Here is a 17,542-nt window from a genome sequence, read left to right as displayed (position 1 = left end):
CTGCTGAAGGATGTCTCAATTTGAAGGATATTTAGTGGGCAGTCTTCATTTTGTGTCCTTCGTTCAGCCTGTTTTGAAGGATGCATCAGGTGCAGGATATTCTTTGCCTTGACTGGACTAGGAAGGGTGCATCCTCACCAGGGTGCATCCTCCCGTTTGAGAAGCACTCGATCAGGGCTCATTGGATAAAAAAAATAAAATATGTGCTTGGATATCCAAAAATAAGAACGGTTGGCTCTGATTTCGTGGTGACTTTGTTTGTAGCTATATAAAGGTCTGTTGACTCTATTATCTGTGCACTTAAATCTACACTAAATAGATTCATTAGGCTTAACAGCATAATGCGATTGCATAAAAATTAAATGTTCGACAAATATAGTTCAAATAGACAACTGCATACAGTAGCCTACTTTGGTGCATGAGCAGGATACACCAAAATCTACTAATAACAATTTGTGGTCATTTCACAAGGTATATGGGGTCAGAACAATTTTGCTGGTTCCACACAATTAATGTTTGGGTCAGATTACATTCTTTTAGTTATTTTAATGCAATGAATTGGTCTTAAAACAGTCCTCCTTAGGGATGCATTGAATGAAAATGGCAGTGGCATCCCTGTAAGACACACTCACACTGAGGTGCTCATGGACCTTAGGACTTTAAAGGGTTGTGTTGGTTTGTAGTGAGAGGATTAGCTCGCTTAACATAGACAGATAATAACCTGGTCAACCACTAGAGCAAAGCATGAATGACTTCACTGTCCACTGATCCTTAGGGAAGAATCATTATATGAAATAAACATTTTATGTGGAGCCTTCACACATACAGTAGGTATGTAAGACAAAACACTCATCTTTTAACACGAGTGTGATTTTCTAAGAAACTAATATTAATGTTGCACGCTGTAGCTTATATGTAAATTTGATAACCTAGGATTTTAAAGAGATTATTAGAATTTATTTAATTTGATAAGCCTAAACTACAAGCATTGCAAGTGTTGCCAGGATGCCACAGACTGTTTATATTTGGACTAAGCCGTTCACTTGGTTGATTAGAGGTTACCTAAGCGTTCCAGGTAGCGAGAAAATTCGCTTCCAAGTGTCTGATTGAGGGCACAGGCGAACAGCGACCTCAGACAGCACATGATGGAAGTATGTCAGAAAGTCCATTTCGACATCGTGTGTGCTTCTCATGCGAAACAGAAGACTGATTGAAAGAGACACTGAAGATGACAAATCGGGCAGCGGAAGTTAGTCGATCGATCGCTCAGAGTAAATCAGTTTGATAGCTGAGCTGTTCAATTGTAGTTGTCTTCCTGATTGGCTATTTACGTATCAGCGAACCTGTTTCTGATTTAATTTATCTTGACTTTCGTCGGAGAAATGAGCTGCGTAATGTTAGCGGAGTATGTGGGGTGTCTATGTAGGCATCTTCAACCAGTGAAGTTGCAGTGTATTGTGCTCGGGTCAAACAAACATTTTGATGTTCACGCATGAACGTGCGTGAGCGCTCCTCCGTGTTCGCCGCCCAGAAGATGATGGAGCTAAAGTTTGATCGGACTCCCACGGAAAAAGAGCTCGTCTTTCAGTCCAAGGAACTCTGTATAGACTTCATTCACTCCAGAATCGTAAGAGAAGGACTAAGTTGGTCAAAAGTCGAGTCTGATCTGCCTGAGCCACACGGAGCTCTTGTAGATGTATCTGTGGTGCTGCTAAAACTGGGTAAGAGAACCAGGAGTGAGTGTGAATTGATGCTCTTAACAGGTGTGATGCTATTTTTCTTCTTTTTTTCTTTTCGAATTGTCTTTCATAAACTAATACTGTGATTTATTGCAACTGTGTATTCATCCAGTAACCACATATTATGTATTTGAGAGGACCAAATGTTGATTCTGTCATTGAAAACCCAATTCTGGTTGACCAGTGGTCTGAATATGGGAATGCTGGAGGAACATATCCCTCTCACTATGGTTTGAGTGTACATTTAAACTGTTTTACAGGTGTAGTTTTGTTTTACAGGTGATGAACTTGAGTGTATGCGCCCGTATGTGTATCGTAATATCGCAAAGCAGCTGAACATCAGTGTAGCAGTGGAGGCTGTGGTGTCAGATGCTTTTCTCTCTGTAGCAACTGAGATCCTAGTCATGGGTAAGTAATCTGGAAGATATTTTAAGACATGTTTTATAGGCAGTGTTTGTGGGCATGATCTCACTGTCCTTGCATTGAAGTGATTAAAAAAAAGTAACAAACAAAATTAATAAACAAAAATGAAATCTATGTATCTTGTTGTTATTATGGTTAATTCAGTACCTAATAGGCCATTTTGAGACAAAAAATAAAAACGCACATTTAGTTTAACGACAAGTTCTTCAATGGTCTTTTTTTGGAACATGGAAAAACCCCTAAAAAGGACATACCCACATTCTTTCCTTTGTACATATTTGGTCACATATTTTATCTGGGTTCTGCTTCTATTGATGTACATGGTGGTTGCAGTGGAGTCCTAAACCATGGCAGTTTCGTTCCACTCTGCCTGGTGGTCTTCTCACAGAACTTTTTACATAAGATAGAAAGTTGCAAGGTTTGTGAGGAGTTATCCGAAACGAATGCTAAATATGAAGGAACATAAAGAATTGAAATAGTCCTTGACTTGTAACTTGTGAAGCATGGCAGTGTGCAATGTCAGATTTAACGGTGTGAAATAAGGCATGGGCAATTTAAGACTTGCAACCTCATGGAATTCTCATTATAACCTGTTATCTAAAATGCTGTATTATTGTGATTAATGCAAAAGTATTCAAAAATGGATGGCTCGGTTTTCTAGTTCTTCTCGTGGAATTGCTTTTACTTTCAAGGGATCACATGGGGCAAAGTGGTGGCCATCTATGCTGTAGCCGCCGGGCTGGCCGTGGACTGTGTGCGGCAGGGCCATCCAGTCATGGTGCACACCATAGTGGACAGTCTGGGCGAGTTTGTGCGCAGGAACCTGGTCCCATGGCTCAGAAAGAGAGGAGGATGGGTAAGTGTCCATTCTCTGTATTTCCTCCTACATGAACTAAGACTGGTCCTGACCTCTAGAGGCCACATGAGGAAAGGAAGTATTGTTACCCACCTGTAGATGCTGTTAGTGCTTTTCATTTTTCTTTGTGCTACTGTAATTCGATACATACTATACCTGTTTTTTTTATTGTTACTTTTATTCAACAAGGACTCATTAAATTGATCCAAAGTTACAGTTAAGACATTTATAATGTTAGAAAATATTGCCGTTTCAAATAAATGTTCTTGGTTTGTATCGTGGTTTAAACAAAGGTGCTAAGCTGCACAATGTTATGATAATAAGAAATGTTTCTTGAGCAGCAAGTCAGCATATTAGATTGATTTCTGAAGGATCATGTGACACTGAAGTCTGGAGTAATGATGCTTTGCATCACAGGAATAAATTGCAATTTAAAATACATAAAAAATGTCAAAACAGCTATTTTAAACCATTGAACATTTTTCTGATCCAATAAATGCAGCCCTGGTGAGATTATTTTTTTCAAATATTTTTGACCCCAAACTTTGTGATATGTAAGCATGTCACATGTTTCTTTTTCATCTATCTTTCCAGCGGGACATTTTAAAATGTGTGGTGAACATGGACTCTAGAGCTCGTGCCCACTGGTTATCAACAGCTGTGTTCACATGGAGGAAATTCTTAAAGACCATGTACATCTACCTGACGAAGTAGCCTCATGCAGGAAATCATCCTGTTGACTGAGAACTGAATCTTTCCTTCCCAGGACTGTTTGAATGGTCCTTTGTACTGTTCTTGGAGCAAACGGCCCTTCACAAAGGACATTGCACGGCCCCCGGGTTCAACTGCACCTTTATCCTCTTTTACCTTTTATTATTTCTTTAAAATACACTATGCATAGACTCAAAACAAATACTATGAGCTGACATTGTGTGGGTGACACTGTGAAGGAATGTGTGCTATATTCGTTGCTGGAGCTACATAATATTTGTCTTCCTTAGTTTAAACTGACCCAGAAATATGGTATGCCGGTATTTGAGCTCATTTTGTGCTGACACATTGTGTGGATTCCTTACACTAAAGTTTTATACTGAATATCTGTGGTGATGAGTGAAACATTTTCATGTTTGACAATCTTCAGATTTTTATTTATACAAAATTGCTTAAAATGATGTTTGGAGTGTCACTTTGCACTTACAGTTGTACAGTTTGTGTGGTGTGTGAAACACTGTTGTCACCAGCTGTATACATCCTAAAATAAAGATTTTAATGTGTGAACTGAGAAAGATGTTAAACATTTATTAACAGAAAGGGTTCCAACGGTCATGGAAAACCTGGAAATATCAGAGAAATTATAAATGTTTTCCCCCAGAGAAAGGGTATTATAAGTCACACACGTCTATAGTGACATTTAGTGAAAAGGGTTTTGGGTTGGTGGGTTTTGCCCACCAGAACTCCATTTATTTGATCAGAAATACAGTAAAAAAAAAAAAAGGTACTATGGTTAAAAAGTATCACAAATTAAAGTGGTAGTTTTGTACTTTATATGTTGAGTCCTATCTCCAGTGTCACATGGTCCTTGATGATTCCTATTAGTGAATTAATGTATAAAAATTAATACTAAAAGCTTCTTGATTTATGACTGGACAGAAAAAAATACTCCTGACATTTTAATTATTATTGAATTCACAAACTTAATCTTAAGGAAACCAATATGAGAAAATGAACAGAATTTTCTTCAAAGAGTTTGCAATGAACAAAACTAAACACAATTTAAAGGTGCAATGTGTAACATTAACAATGATCTATTTAAAGAAATAGTTTATATATATATATATATATATATATATATTTTTTTTTTTTTTTTTTTTTTTTTTTTTTCAGAGGTGTATAAAGACCTTTCTTAATGAACCGTTATGTTTTTATTACCTAAGAGTGAGCAATTTCTATCTACATGCACCGTGGGTCGCCTATCATTGAAGTCTTCACCAGGCGGCAAGGAAGTCGACCGGAAGTTGAAGTCGGCTGCGTGCTGCCATCTTGTAGCAGAACTTCACTTGCGTTAGCATTCCCATTGACTCCCATTCATTTTGGCGTCACTTTGACAGCAAATAACTTTACATCCGAGGCGTTTAAAGACTCCGTTTGTCCATTATTTATTTATAAAGATAAATGACAATGTATAAAGGGCTCCATTACCTTCTATGTTACATTATAGCCCTGTAGAAACAGTTTTTGTAAATAATAGGCTAACGATTGCGTCATAACCACTCGACTCTCTGTCGCATTACCGTACAGGCAGGAGGATAAGCTCGCATGCAATTAAAATTTTAAAATACTTTACAAAATAATTAATCCGAATACTTACTGCTGCTAACTCACGCCAAAGAACCCCAAGATTAACGATGGCAGTTTTCACGCACAGCTACTAGAAGATTTACATCTGTCAGACAGGTTGCTGACGTCGTCAAGTTTCGATCGAGTCTGAAATGGAAGTGCTAAAAAACGCTAAAAATGGGCTTCAATTGTCTCAATTGAGTTCCAATGGGGTCGCTGTGTCCATTTCTTTTACTGTCTATGGTCTTCACCATGTTTATACAGTAGCCCTAAACGGACAAACTGCTCTACAAGGCATTTCATCACTTTGTTGTTTTTGTGAATAAAACACTGACACAATGATGAAGTACATTAACATTTGCAATAACATTGATTTATTGAATAATTAAGTAAATCCTTGATTTACCATTGTAAAGAAAATTTTGTCTTTACCGGCAAAATCTTTACCTGTGTCTGCCACCATAGCTTCTCTAAAGGGAGGGGTGAGTGGGGGACTGAGCCGTTGGTTGCAATTCTCCACCTCACCGATAGATGCCGCTAAAAATTACACAGTGCACCTTTAAATTTGAAAAGACTTTCACATTTTTATTGTAGTTGCTCTACATTATACAAAATGAGTGACCCCTTTATATATTGTAACAATATTTACAAAGCTTGTTTTGTTGGGAAGACAGGTCAGATCACATCTATTACTTTAGATAACATTCTTACTCACAGAAATAGTACCATCACCCACAGGTTGCTATATATAAACCATCAATATTTTGTGTCAGGCAAGTACATTAGTACACATCTTCCTCCCACATGACAGCCAGTTAATCAGTCCTGCGGTAAGGGATGTGCAAATGCTGCGTCAGAGGCTGTCCTTCCAGTGCCATAGAGATTGTCTGTTCCAGTCTTCCATCCGGCTTCAACTGGATGTGCCTGGACATCTGATCAAAAATCACTATGGTTAGTGGAACATTTATTCTAATTACTATGCCAGTTCAGCAATATTCAAGACATATTTTCTTTATGAAAATATCACTTCCCATGAGATTTTTTTTTATTAATCTGACATGGTGCACGATGAACATTTTGAATCATGAGACCTGTTGAACATAAGGCTGCTTGGCAAAAGATGTTCTAGCCAGGGCGGTACTGTGCAGAGTCAGCTGCTGTCCAGTGAGTTCCCCCTCTTCAATCTCCACAAGACCTGGAAGAGGTAGAAGCAGTTGATTTAAAAAAAATACATGGTACTATAGACAGTGCTGGATTTATTACTTTCAAATGTATAGTTTGTAAATGATTACAAATGACGTTGCAACAATTGTAGTTAGTAACATACTCTATTAGATAACATATTTTAGGTAATGTACTCTGACTACTTTTCGATTATTTTAAGAATCCATTCGAATATGATTATCATATAAGAAAATAATATATTGTGTGTAAAAAACTAGAAACTAGTCATATAAAACTAGTTATATACAGTTCCAGTCAAAAGTTTTCATTAAGATTTTTGTTTTTTAAAGAATTCTCTTCTGCTCGCCAAGCCTGCATTTATTTGATCCAAAATACAGCAAATACTATTTCAATAATATTTAAAATAGCTGCTGTCTATTTGAATATGTTTTAAAATGTAACTGATTCCTGTGATTTAAAAGCTGAATTTTAAGCAACGTTACTCCAGTCACATGATCTGATAAAGTATAACAAAATTATAAAGAAGGAAAATATAAAATTTGTATCAACATCAAGGACCCTAAACTGGATGTTGTGCATGAAAAGAAGAGGGTCCATAAGTTAATGAAAAAGTTAATCATTAATGTAAATGAATAGATGTAATATATTCATAGAATGTAAATAAACAAATAAACACTCGAACACTAAAATTAAATATTTTATCTCTACATACATTTCATGTGACCATTAACAGAGAATCAATTTATTATGAATGTATGTGTTGCCATTGTGTATATAATATGTAAACATTTCATCAATAAAAGTAGCTGTAGTCCGATTATGAGTATTTTAAGTAACAACCCAATTACAAATATTAAATTTTTGGAATGTGATTACATAAGAAATGTTTAAAAAAACAGCAAATTAAACACCTGAGTTCTGTGCGATGATGAAGGCCACCCTGTTGGTGCCTGGCTGAATCCTGATGAATCCACACTCCCTGTGAAGTGGCTTTTTGCTCTCAGCATGGAATGCATTAAACCTGAAATAAATGTAATATAGTCAGAATGACTGTATGCCTGTGGGTCAGAACATGGCATAATAAAGTAAAACCTTTGGGTTGTTTTGTTACTTAATAAAATTGATCACGGGTTGTCCTACATGTGAGAAATGAAGAGTCTCTGTGTAACGAAAAGGCGTGATGGAGGGGAAGGATCCCTCCCCGGGCTCATCGGACCTCCAGGTTTCCAGGAGCCAGTCCAGCGGCAGCACCGCGGGGTTCATCTCCGCTGCGGAAACACGGAGGACACGGGAAATTAAGTCGAAGCACGCTTGTCCGAGATATGAAATATATTCACTATAACGTTCTAATGCACCTGCTGATTATTAAATGCATGTTTTGTTTTAATGGTATTACGTTTGACGTATGCACTACAGACGAAAGCTTGGAAATCCACTAGAAATAAGACAAATCAGGTGTTAATTAATTTAAATGGAATCATCATATTGTCCTACCAGAGAGATTGAATGGATATGACATTCCGCTTGAATGTTTCAAGTAACCACGAATTTTATCAATTTAAGTAACACTAAATTTATTTCGCACTGCGGTTGAACTAGCTGTTTGTGTTTGCCATCACAGTGCGTGTCTTCTTCCTGATTAAACACTCGGAGTTCTGGGAGATGTAGTTATTAGGCGCTGTATCGATAGCCTACACTTGAGTATCATAACACTCATTGAATATATATATATATATATATATATATATATATATATATATATATATATATGCAGGCCTATGTATGTATGTATATTTAGGTGTAAAAAAAAAATTAAAAACACACAGAGAGAACAAAAACAAAATGCTTCAGTTTATTTTCCGTGATGTACTTTCATTTTACTTTTATAAAAGTACACGTTTACTTTTATTCTTTTTAAACACACGTTACGCCACCCATAAAAATAAAAACACAAGATTAAACAGGATAAAAAGAAAATAAAGCTCCTTAAGTGTTGTTTTTAATAAAACTAATATCTACGCTACATACACACAGTACCAGTCAACTATTCATTGTCAAAAATTTTATTGTCAAAAACTTTGAGAATCCAATATAACAGACACAAGATTTAAAACAAAGTTTATTTACATTTTGATTTGACATGATTTTACTTCGATATATCATTTTATTATGATAGTGTTATAGGCTATTATTTTTACATTTTGATTTGACACAATTTTACTTCAATATATAGTTTTGCTATAGTTATAGGCTATTTTTTGTAAATATTTTTATACAGGTACATGCCATTTTATTTCTGCAAGAATGGGTTTATGATCCAAATGGTCAAACATTTCATTTCATTAAAGCTGTTTAAGTGTTTATAATAGGAAAGAAAAACATACATGCAGCACAAAACAAGACGTCAGTTATTCATGTAAAATTCAATATACATGTGAGAATCCAATATAACATATTTAAATTTATTAACTTGATTTCAATTAGATGTGTTATATTTAAATTATGATTTGATATCTGAATTGTAACTTTCTAACTGATATAAAACCTAAATCTAAAGAGTCAGCGATCTTTCTTCCCTCTGGCGAAGTTATCGTGTGAGGTCAAAGGCCAGCAGTGTAATCAGTAAAGAGAGTGAGCTCAAACACCTTGAACTCATCATGGCTACCGGTCTTGTCGAGTTTCTCCTCAATTTAAGACGAGGCCTTGTGAAAGATGAAGAAAATTCACCTGCACGTGGTGGTACTCGGGTTGAGGAATCTGCTCGTGCGGGAAGGTAGGCAGTCGAGTCGCGTTGGATACCAATTAGATGATGACGACACACTTCACACAGGTAGACTGAACGTTTATTCTTCAATTGTCATAGGCGGAGAGATGACACCTCAATGCCGACGCCTTTGCAACGTGAACCGTGTAAAACTCGGCCTGCGTTTGAACTTTGCGCAAAGGGCAGCCATGGAAATTATATGGAAAGGCAAGTTAATCCACGCGCAAATATTTACATTTGCATAAGATGTATATTATTGTATATAATACAGCAAAGCTGTACTGCATGTTATGTGTCCATCTTAGACTTCCTTCTGAGATCATCTTGAAGATCTTTTCCTTTCTGGATGCCTCCTCTCTGTTCAACATCAGCTTTGTCAACAAGCGGTTTCATGATCTGGCCAACAGCAAGTGAGTTACTGCTATAAATCTTTTGAATAAGGAATATTATATATTAACATGGACGTCCAGTGCTCTGTGGTCTGTGTTGTATGCTTCTGAGATTGAAAAGAAAATGTGGAGACCCCCAGTAAGCATGATGAAAGAAGCAGTGAGCAGCACCGTTGTGGAGGAGAAGCCTGCTGGATACTGGAAGAAGCTGCTGCTCAAGGAGATGGCCGGCTACAAGGACACCATGTGGAAAACAGAGCTAAAACACATGAACCCGCACACGGGCATGCCAGCTCTGACGGAGCATGTCCTCAGGTAGAACATAAGTGCTCGCTGCTTTTCAACAGGGCAGAAAGTTATCTTTTCCTGTTATGCTTATTAGTTCTACACAAAAGCATTTTCATAACTTGTGTAATGTGCATTTTTAATTAATGACACAGAGCAGTAGACCAAATAAGTAATTTAACCAATTTATCAAAACCAAAAATATATGTATGCATGAAAATATAAACTGTAGAGATATTTATTTGAGAAAAGAAGAAAAAAAAACATTACAAGCTAAGCATTTATGAAAATTTGTTCACCCTCAGTCCAAGATGTAGATGAGTTTTTCTTTATCAGAGCAGATTCTGAAAACTTAAGCATTACATCACTTGCTCACCAATGGATCTTCTGCAGTGAATGGGTGTCGTCGGAATGAGAGTCCAAACAGCTGCTAAAAACATGTGACTCCAGTCCATCAGCTAATGTCTTGTGTAGTGAAAATCTGCGTATTTGAATAAGTCAAATACATCAGTGAGATCCATAATATTTAATCCAGTGAAAAAGTCAATCCTCCCACATCATATTTGTTTAGAATGCACATTCCTGTCCCGAGGGTGAATGAACACATTTTCAGAAAATGTTCATTTATGGGTGAACTACCATTTTCTGGCTGCCAAATGTTTTTATAACATGTCCACAGTGAAAGTGAGGAAACACACCTATGCTTGCGGTGTTTTACAGGAGGTTAGACATTCAGTGGGAGATCACCCTCACAAATCGGAACGGACGGGAAATTGTCTATAAGCAGACGCACACTTTCTTCGAAGATTCATCGGTTACAGTGTGCTGGAACCATGGTATCTGGCCGCTCATGTACACTCTTAATACCCTGCAGCTTCATGGAATAATGTGTCCGGCTTCACCAGCTCCAGGAGACAAGTAAGAAACATCTGAATGATCTGAAGCATAATACGTACTCTTCTGACTAATGCCTCTCATGTGCAGGCCAAGGTGGCGCTCTCTGATTCGCAAGACGGCTTTGCAAAGAACAGGACGTTGGTCGTTCTTTGGTGCTGACAGGCTTGTGAAGGTGCTGGAGTTTGATAAAGGGATCCTCATCGGGCTCTGGCGGGTATGTTGATTTATTTAGCCAAGTTCTATTACGGATGCACAGTACAGTATTTCAGTACTATATTGATTACCGGTCAATATTGCAGTTGTATATATGTGTATATTAATACCCTACATTCTAAATGAACTTGCAACATTTAAAATGATGTAGAATTTTAATATTTACATGGAAAAAATAATCTAAATGACTTGATGGTTGTATCCGTATTCTAAAATATTCATATTCGTTTTTTTTAAATGCTGACTATATATAGTTATTGAAAACATAATCCTGTCTATGTTTTTGTTTTTATCTTAATTTGTGGTGTTTGTAGGGCAATTGGAAAATTGCCTTCATCATGGTCAACCTGCACTTCCACAAACTGATTGAAAGAAGTCTTCTCGGGTCAAGATTTTGGTGCACAACTCTTAATAGTTATTTATTTATTTGATAAAGTTGATAACATGTCACACAGTCCCTTAACCTAGTGTGTTTGTTCACATCAATAGTCCCTACATGCCTGCAGATGACAGTGCTGTGGACCCTGACTGTAGCCGCCATGGATACACTCTGCACATTGTGCTTCACAATCCAGTTCGGCAAATCCTGTGTCGGAGGTTTTCCCCACTGTACACCCGCAGAGGTAAATATATAACATTTTTGTTAACCCATTTTTCACTTTTATTGCCCTCCGTAGTCTGGTTTTCCAAAAAATTATGAACAGTGTTTTGATATTAAAATTATATGTGAATAATATGAATGTTCTTGGGCTTCACACAGTGATGCCACAAAGGGAATTTGTGCAGTTAATCGCCATTGATTTCGCTAATGTATCCGAGCACGTGCCTGTGGCGAAGATCAGTCTTCCATGGCAAGCAGAGGGATTGAAGGGAGAAGTTGAGGTACCTAGGATTCATTCCTGATTCTTATGCTAATCGGACACTTTATTTAGACTTAATTTCTCCCTGGAAATGACTGGTTGGTTAGTGCTGGCATGCTATTCTTAGGATACGGTCTATAAATAGAATGGTAGGTTTCACGCTGTTTACAACATTGGGAACATAAACAAGGCCAAATACTGAAAGTCTGAAATTAAACGCACTTTAAGTGCAGCTTTGAGTTGATAGCTGGGTTTACAAAATGAGAATGTAGCAATAGCTGAAAATATGCTGCCACACTGTTTGTGTATTTTAGTTAGATATGCATGTCCTTAACTTGCTTGCTTTATCAAGGAATGATAAAAACAACAATGTTTGCTTGCTCCACATATCCAGCGGTGCTGCATGATGACTCTGACGGTGCTGGATGAGGCTCAGCGTCCCTTCTGGTGTGCCAGTTCTACTGTAAAAATGTACAGTAGACAAAGAGTGCTCGAGTTGGAGTACGAAGGTGAGCAGTTCATCGTCCTTTACGAGGATGCCGAGGGGAAGGTCAAAATGACCTTCGTGTGGATGGAGGAGGTTCAGCACTACTTTTTGGTGCAGCTAGTTACTATCTTTCCAGCAGACAAAGTGCAAAGGCACTTTAGTGGAGAATGTTGAAACCGTTGCGATGCCTAGCTGGTTTATGTTTAGAAAAGTTGCAATGATTCTGGCAGTGCTTTTAGTTGTAAACATTCAAAGGTGATTTTTGTAATACATTTCATTTTTCTAGCTTTTTGGCAGTTTGTTCATGTAGATGTCTGAAATGTTTCAGAGGCACTGAGTTTTTACTTTCATGTTTTGTTTTTCTGCAAATGCCAAAGCACGATTTTTATTTCAGTACCAATTTAAATTTGGTAAATGTTGTTCAACTTTTTATTTTTGGCATTATGTTTCTCATTGTTAGTTTCAAAAGGAAAATAAATAACACAATGGTTTGAACGTCCTGTGTACTGTTACTGAACTCCCATTGTAATCCCAAATGATCAAATAATATTAATGATTTATTTCTCTGTAGTGTTTTTATAAAGGTCATTCAAGTGCTGGAGTGATGCAATGGGAGGCATAAATGTAAAATTTCTAATCGGCTAAAATTCTTCCTCATTATACCAACCATTGTGAAACCTCATGTACAATGTTGGGGATTATAAGTAATCTGAGTTATGTAATCAGATTACTTTTTAACTAGTAAAGTAACGATTACCTTTTTAATTTTTAGAAGGACATATCTGAGTGAGTTTTTTAAATAAGTAACACTAGTTACTTTGTTTCCCATGTATTGACTGACAGCTCTCGTGTTGCCATGTTGAGAGAAATCGGGAGTAAGTACAGAGGCGTTGGGTGCGCTGTGTGAACATGTTACTGTAGTTCTAGACTGAATATGAACATTGATTTACTCATCTCTCTGCACAAAAACAGATTCGGTATTCTTCAAAATTAATAAAACGTCAAATGCAAACTTGGAATATTATACAAACATGCAATAATTTGATATGCAGACAAATATAATTTTTACAAATATAATTTTTGTATATAATCCCATTTTGTTAACCAGTGTCTTTGCTACTGACTTCACAACTCAACCATACTAATAAGCAAAAATGACATTTGTTATTGCTGAATAGTGTCTGATCTTTCTTCTCTTCTTCATATTCTTCAAGCAATTTGTTTGAGCTGCGCCCTCTACTGTACAGACGTGAATTTACACTTCCTTTAGCCCGAGGTGTATTCATTTCACTTTTGCTGTGAAAGGAGTTTTACATTTGTAAAAGAAAGAACTTTTTTATATTAAAAACAAGCAATCCCTGCCCAGATTAAAAAAGTAATGCAAAAGTAATGTAACGCATTACTTTCCATAAAAAGTAACAAACTTTTTTTAGGAAGTAATGCAATTTTGAGATTAATTCCTTTTAAAAGTAACTTTCCCCAACACTGCTCATATATAATAGCTCTTCCTTTACATTAGTGTGTAATATTCGCACTACAAGCATCACCATATGAAACTGCAACAATATATAGGTCAACCGTTTTCTTCAGGCCTTGGACTTTCGACACTGCTTTAAAGCGTCTTCCAGAGCTGCGAGAGCCATTGCAGCATTGGCCTTGTTGCAGTTGTATCCCATGAACCCAATCCGCAATACCTAGAAAACAGTTGAGTGGATGATAATTCAGTCATGTTGTTGAATGCATTATCATTTATCATTGACAAGCTTTTACTCACCATGCCAACAGTGGGGCCTAGACCTCCAGTAAACTCGATTTGGTGATGCTTCATTATGTAAGCCAGCAATTCTTTCCAGTTATACCCTTCAGGGATGGCAACGGTGGTGACGGAGGGTAATCTCAGATCCTTCAGGAATGGATATGTATATTAATTGCTTTCTCTTTTAGGTTATATTATTGTTTGGAGAATTAATACAAATGAAGTCACCAAAAGTTACCTTGTCCTTGATGAACAGTTTCAAGCCCAAGTCCTCCAAACCCTTCCAGAGATACTCTGCAACTTCTGTGTGATGCTTCCATGAGTTCTCAAGACCCTTGAGCAGACATTTTAGAAGTATTAGATACGAGTCATTAAAAAAAGGTATAGTAACTGCCTAATAGCAGTATATACACTATAATTCAAAGGTTTGTGGCATGACTTCTCTCTCTCTCTCTCTCACACACACACACACACACACACACACACACATATATATATATATATATATATATAATATGTATATAACAGATTTTTATTGAGCAAAAATGCTCTAAACACCCAGCCTGTTACAATCTAAACACCCGGCCTGTTACAGTTCAAACAAAAATACATGGTTGAGAAAACAAGCAGTAGATCCTATAATTGTAGACTTTGGGACAACAAGGTTAACCATCAAAGAGTGAGCTATAATGATGAGCAAGGTTGTAAATGTTTACTTTGAGTATAAAATAAACACATCTAGCCCCTACCGTTTCAGCAAGGATGGCTAGACTTTCCCTCAGAGCAAAGAAACCAGACACAGGTCCTGTGTGATGGTATCTGAAACACAGTTTAGTGTTAACTTTAGACAATCCTCAACTCAATCCACACTACAGAAGTGCCAAACTCAGTTCATGGAGAGCCACAGCCCTACAGAGTTTAGCTTCTACCCTAATTAGGTCCTTCAGGTTTATTTTAAAACTACAGTATGGGAAGTGTGTTGGAACTAAACTCCCCAGGAGTGGCACTGCAGGAATAAAATTTTGCAACCATGCTCTACTAAGTTTGCATTTACAGTACTTACATTCTATCTGGCTTGCCGTCATTGCCCCAGTAATTGGATAAGTGGGTCATATCAAGGAGGTAGGATACTGGCTTTGTTTTCCTGTTGAACATCTTGTGGCTATATCACATTTGAGGAAAAAAATGAATATCATTTTAAAATGTTTGAATGACTCGATGTGTGCAAGCACAAAGATTTCTTCTCACCATGCCCTTTCACTGAATGAAATGGGTGCTGTGCCGGGTGGAGCATTCAAGGCTTTTTGGGAACCAGTATAGAGAATATCAATATCTATAAAGGAAAAAGATTTGAATGGTTAAATTCAATCTAGATTTCGAATATGTACTTCATAAATGACATTGTGGTTTCATGCTCATAAAAATTTTATATTTAAATAACTTCATATTTTGATCCACTCACTTTGTTGGTCCATTAAAAGCGGTGCAGCTCCCAGTGACGCCACTGAATCCACTAAGAGCAAACAGTTGTATCTGCATAGACAAAACCATGCAAGAGACGTATAACAAGTTAAGGATAGCTTCAAAAGAGGATTTGGGGGAGGAGTAGACAATACAGATATTTAACTTTAAAATTCTTTGTGCACAGGTTCTTTTCAATGTTGTATATGTGAAAAATATGTAAAGTAAAATACTAGTAATACCATGTACTTGCAATGTAGAAATTAATCCTCCCTTTTATTTTACATTTACTTTCTTAACATTATTCTTGAATACTTATTGATTTTTAATTTATGTATTTTTAGCAAATCATTTGTCAGAAGTGTATCTGTACAGTCTGCAACCAATCATACATTTTTGCATGTAAAAAAAAAGATTTTACAAAAAAGCACTATAAAAGTTGCGTAATAACTTGTGCAACAGTGATTGTAGAATATTCTTACTTGTGACAAATATCACCAACGCCATCCACTGGGTGCACCAGACCAGATGATGACTCTCCATGTGTCAGAAAGAAAAGAACTGGCTTGTGTTTAGCCAGAGCCTGTAGAATGTAAAATGCTGGTTATAGAGCAGGGGTTTGCTTTACTAGTCATACCAACTTACAGTGGCATGTGGAATTAAAATATGTGTTATAACTAATAGTATAGTTATGTAGTTTCACCTGCTCAATTTCTGCATTTGTAAAGTGTCCTCCAGGTGTTTTCACCAAGGTGTGAACCTTTGCACCTGGGAAAACAGAAAGATGTTAAAGAGTAAGCATGCTCTCATACTCTCTACAAATAAGGGTGCGTTTCTATAGAACGCCATTTATACCCATCCGCTCAGCAATTTCTGCAACTCGTTCTCCCCAGATTCCATTGATGGCAACGAGAACGCTTTCTCCAGGCTCCACGATGTTGAAGACTGCACACTCCATCGCTGTGTGTGCGGAGCCACTCATGACCAGTGTCATGTTGTTACTGGTCTGAAAAGCATACTGGATTCCCTTCTTGATGTCATTCATAATCTGTGACAAAATATTTGCAGTGGCTGTTAGTGGCTTTTAAGATTGTTTTAAGATCTTATAGCATTAAAATGTAAAGTAGCCTATTTAAATTATTTCTTACATTTTGTTGCATACATAAACTTTACTAAATATAGCTCCTTATAGAAAGGTTTTGAATATAAATATTTAAAGAACACATAGGCCTAAGCATTTAAAGATGATGATGACGTTTTTTAAAGGAAATGTTTAAGTGGTTTCGTAACTTTTTTTGCTTGGCTAAACTATAGATCTTTACATGTATTTTGATCCTTAAATTACTGTTTAAATTTGTTGTTTAAATTGTTTTGTTTAAATATTGTTTTAACAGCATTTTTCTTTTCATTATTTTTCAATAATTCATGTTAAAGTTGTAAAATGTGCGTTAAAATGTAACGTGAGATTTACCCCGAACATTTCCGAATGCATGTGACCTATTATAGGTCTCCCTCCTGCTGCTAAAATGCGAGGCGGCACATTGGAGGGTCCTGGTCCAAACAGGTACCGGAAAGGAGCCTCGAGCGGCCGGAGCATGCACGCTGGTGGCGGGATGGTGACAGAGGACATCCCGCGGTGGACGCCGTGTCTGGTGGACCGCGCGCTTTCCAAAGGCACCTGCTGCGTCAAGCGCGCACACCTGGATAGGACGCTCCTCGGCATCATGTTTCCTCTCTCTGCTGGTAGCTAGAAAGACAAAACTTTGCGGTTTTCCAACATTTTAAACAAACGGGTCTTTGACCCCTGCACACAGAGCTACATGCGTCATGGCACAAATTGCCCCCACCTTTCATCTTCCAAATAAGGTATAACGGTCCAGAGGTGGATAT

The 17,542-nt window shown here is 37.1% G+C and overlaps 4 protein-coding genes across 4 annotated transcripts; 2 read left to right on the top strand and 2 right to left on the bottom strand.

The window, feature by feature from the left end:
• The first annotated feature begins 790 nt into the window (after positions 1–790).
• Positions 791–4,321, top strand: bokb (BCL2 family apoptosis regulator BOK b). The gene is made up of 4 exons (XM_026206519.1): positions 791–1,721; positions 2,019–2,147; positions 2,855–3,018; positions 3,613–4,321. Exons 1-4 carry the CDS (start codon positions 1,493–1,495, stop codon positions 3,730–3,732), a joined length of 642 nt encoding a protein of 213 aa, XP_026062304.1. The 5' UTR covers positions 791–1,492; the 3' UTR covers positions 3,733–4,321.
• Positions 4,322–5,570: 1,249 nt separating this feature from the next.
• Positions 5,571–8,179, bottom strand: thap4 (THAP domain containing 4). Its single transcript, XM_026207276.1, has 5 exons — positions 8,035–8,179; positions 7,652–7,808; positions 7,452–7,561; positions 6,447–6,550; positions 5,571–6,287 (listed from the first exon to the last, which is right to left on the bottom strand). The coding sequence occupies exons 1-5, from the start codon at positions 8,057–8,059 to the stop codon at positions 6,171–6,173; spliced, it is 513 nt and encodes a 170-aa protein (XP_026063061.1). The 5' UTR covers positions 8,060–8,179; the 3' UTR covers positions 5,571–6,170.
• An 894-nt stretch (positions 8,180–9,073) lies between these two features.
• On the top strand, positions 9,074–13,984 carry LOC113045826 (F-box only protein 15). Its single transcript, XM_026206515.1, has 10 exons — positions 9,074–9,313; positions 9,404–9,511; positions 9,610–9,714; positions 9,775–10,008; positions 10,699–10,896; positions 10,963–11,089; positions 11,403–11,485; positions 11,578–11,711; positions 11,849–11,970; positions 12,343–13,984. Exons 1-10 carry the CDS (start codon positions 9,198–9,200, stop codon positions 12,607–12,609), a joined length of 1,494 nt encoding a protein of 497 aa, XP_026062300.1. The 5' UTR covers positions 9,074–9,197; the 3' UTR covers positions 12,610–13,984.
• agxtb (alanine--glyoxylate and serine--pyruvate aminotransferase b) lies at positions 13,368–17,434 on the bottom strand. Its single transcript, XM_026206516.1, has 11 exons — positions 17,124–17,434; positions 16,508–16,700; positions 16,356–16,420; positions 16,135–16,235; positions 15,654–15,724; positions 15,440–15,524; positions 15,255–15,353; positions 14,941–15,010; positions 14,430–14,525; positions 14,210–14,338; positions 13,368–14,129 (listed from the first exon to the last, which is right to left on the bottom strand). Exons 1-11 carry the CDS (start codon positions 17,376–17,378, stop codon positions 14,022–14,024), a joined length of 1,272 nt encoding a protein of 423 aa, XP_026062301.1. The 5' UTR covers positions 17,379–17,434; the 3' UTR covers positions 13,368–14,021.
• Between the last annotated feature and the right edge of the window lie 108 nt (positions 17,435–17,542).

Source organism: Carassius auratus, chromosome 27 (assembly GCF_003368295.1).
Source record: "Carassius auratus strain Wakin chromosome 27, ASM336829v1, whole genome shotgun sequence".
NCBI lineage: Eukaryota > Metazoa > Chordata > Actinopteri > Cypriniformes > Cyprinidae > Carassius > Carassius auratus.
The sequence above is the reverse complement of the archived record's forward strand: the minus strand, read 5'-3'. Positions and strand labels throughout refer to the sequence as shown.

What these genes read in the sequence shown, in the direction of transcription:
- bokb (XM_026206519.1), top strand. Translation starts at nt 1,493, where the DNA reads ATGAACGTGCGTGAGCGCTCCTCCGTGTTCGCCGCCCAGAAGATGATG. An exon ending in TGTGGTGCTGCTAAAACTGG is followed by an intron (nt 1,722 to 2,018) that starts GTAAGAGAACCA and finishes TTTGTTTTACAG; the next exon opens with GTGATGAACTTGAGTGTATG. An exon ending in AACTGAGATCCTAGTCATGG is followed by an intron (nt 2,148 to 2,854) that starts GTAAGTAATCTG and finishes TTTACTTTCAAG; the next exon opens with GGATCACATGGGGCAAAGTG.
- thap4 (XM_026207276.1), bottom strand. Translation starts at nt 8,059, where the DNA reads ATGTCATATCCATTCAATCTCTCTG. An exon ending in ATATCCATTCAATCTCTCTG is followed by an intron (nt 7,809 to 8,034) that starts GTAGGACAATAT and finishes GTGTTTCCGCAG; the next exon opens with CGGAGATGAACCCCGCGGTG. An exon ending in CCCGTGATCAATTTTATTAA is followed by an intron (nt 7,562 to 7,651) that starts GTAACAAAACAA and finishes CATTTATTTCAG; the next exon opens with GTTTAATGCATTCCATGCTG.
- LOC113045826 (XM_026206515.1), top strand. Translation starts at nt 9,198, where the DNA reads ATGGCTACCGGTCTTGTCGAGTTTCTCCTCAATTTAAGACGAGGCCTT. An exon ending in CATGGAAATTATATGGAAAG is followed by an intron (nt 9,512 to 9,609) that starts GCAAGTTAATCC and finishes TGTCCATCTTAG; the next exon opens with ACTTCCTTCTGAGATCATCT. An exon ending in CCCACTGTACACCCGCAGAG is followed by an intron (nt 11,712 to 11,848) that starts GTAAATATATAA and finishes GGCTTCACACAG; the next exon opens with TGATGCCACAAAGGGAATTT.
- agxtb (XM_026206516.1), bottom strand. Translation starts at nt 17,378, where the DNA reads ATGATGCCGAGGAGCGTCCTATCCAGGTGTGCGCGCTTGACGCAGCAG. An exon ending in AGAAATTGCTGAGCGGATGG is followed by an intron (nt 16,421 to 16,507) that starts GTATAAATGGCG and finishes CTGTTTTCCCAG; the next exon opens with GTGCAAAGGTTCACACCTTG. An exon ending in CAAATGCAGAAATTGAGCAG is followed by an intron (nt 16,236 to 16,355) that starts GTGAAACTACAT and finishes TACATTCTACAG; the next exon opens with GCTCTGGCTAAACACAAGCC.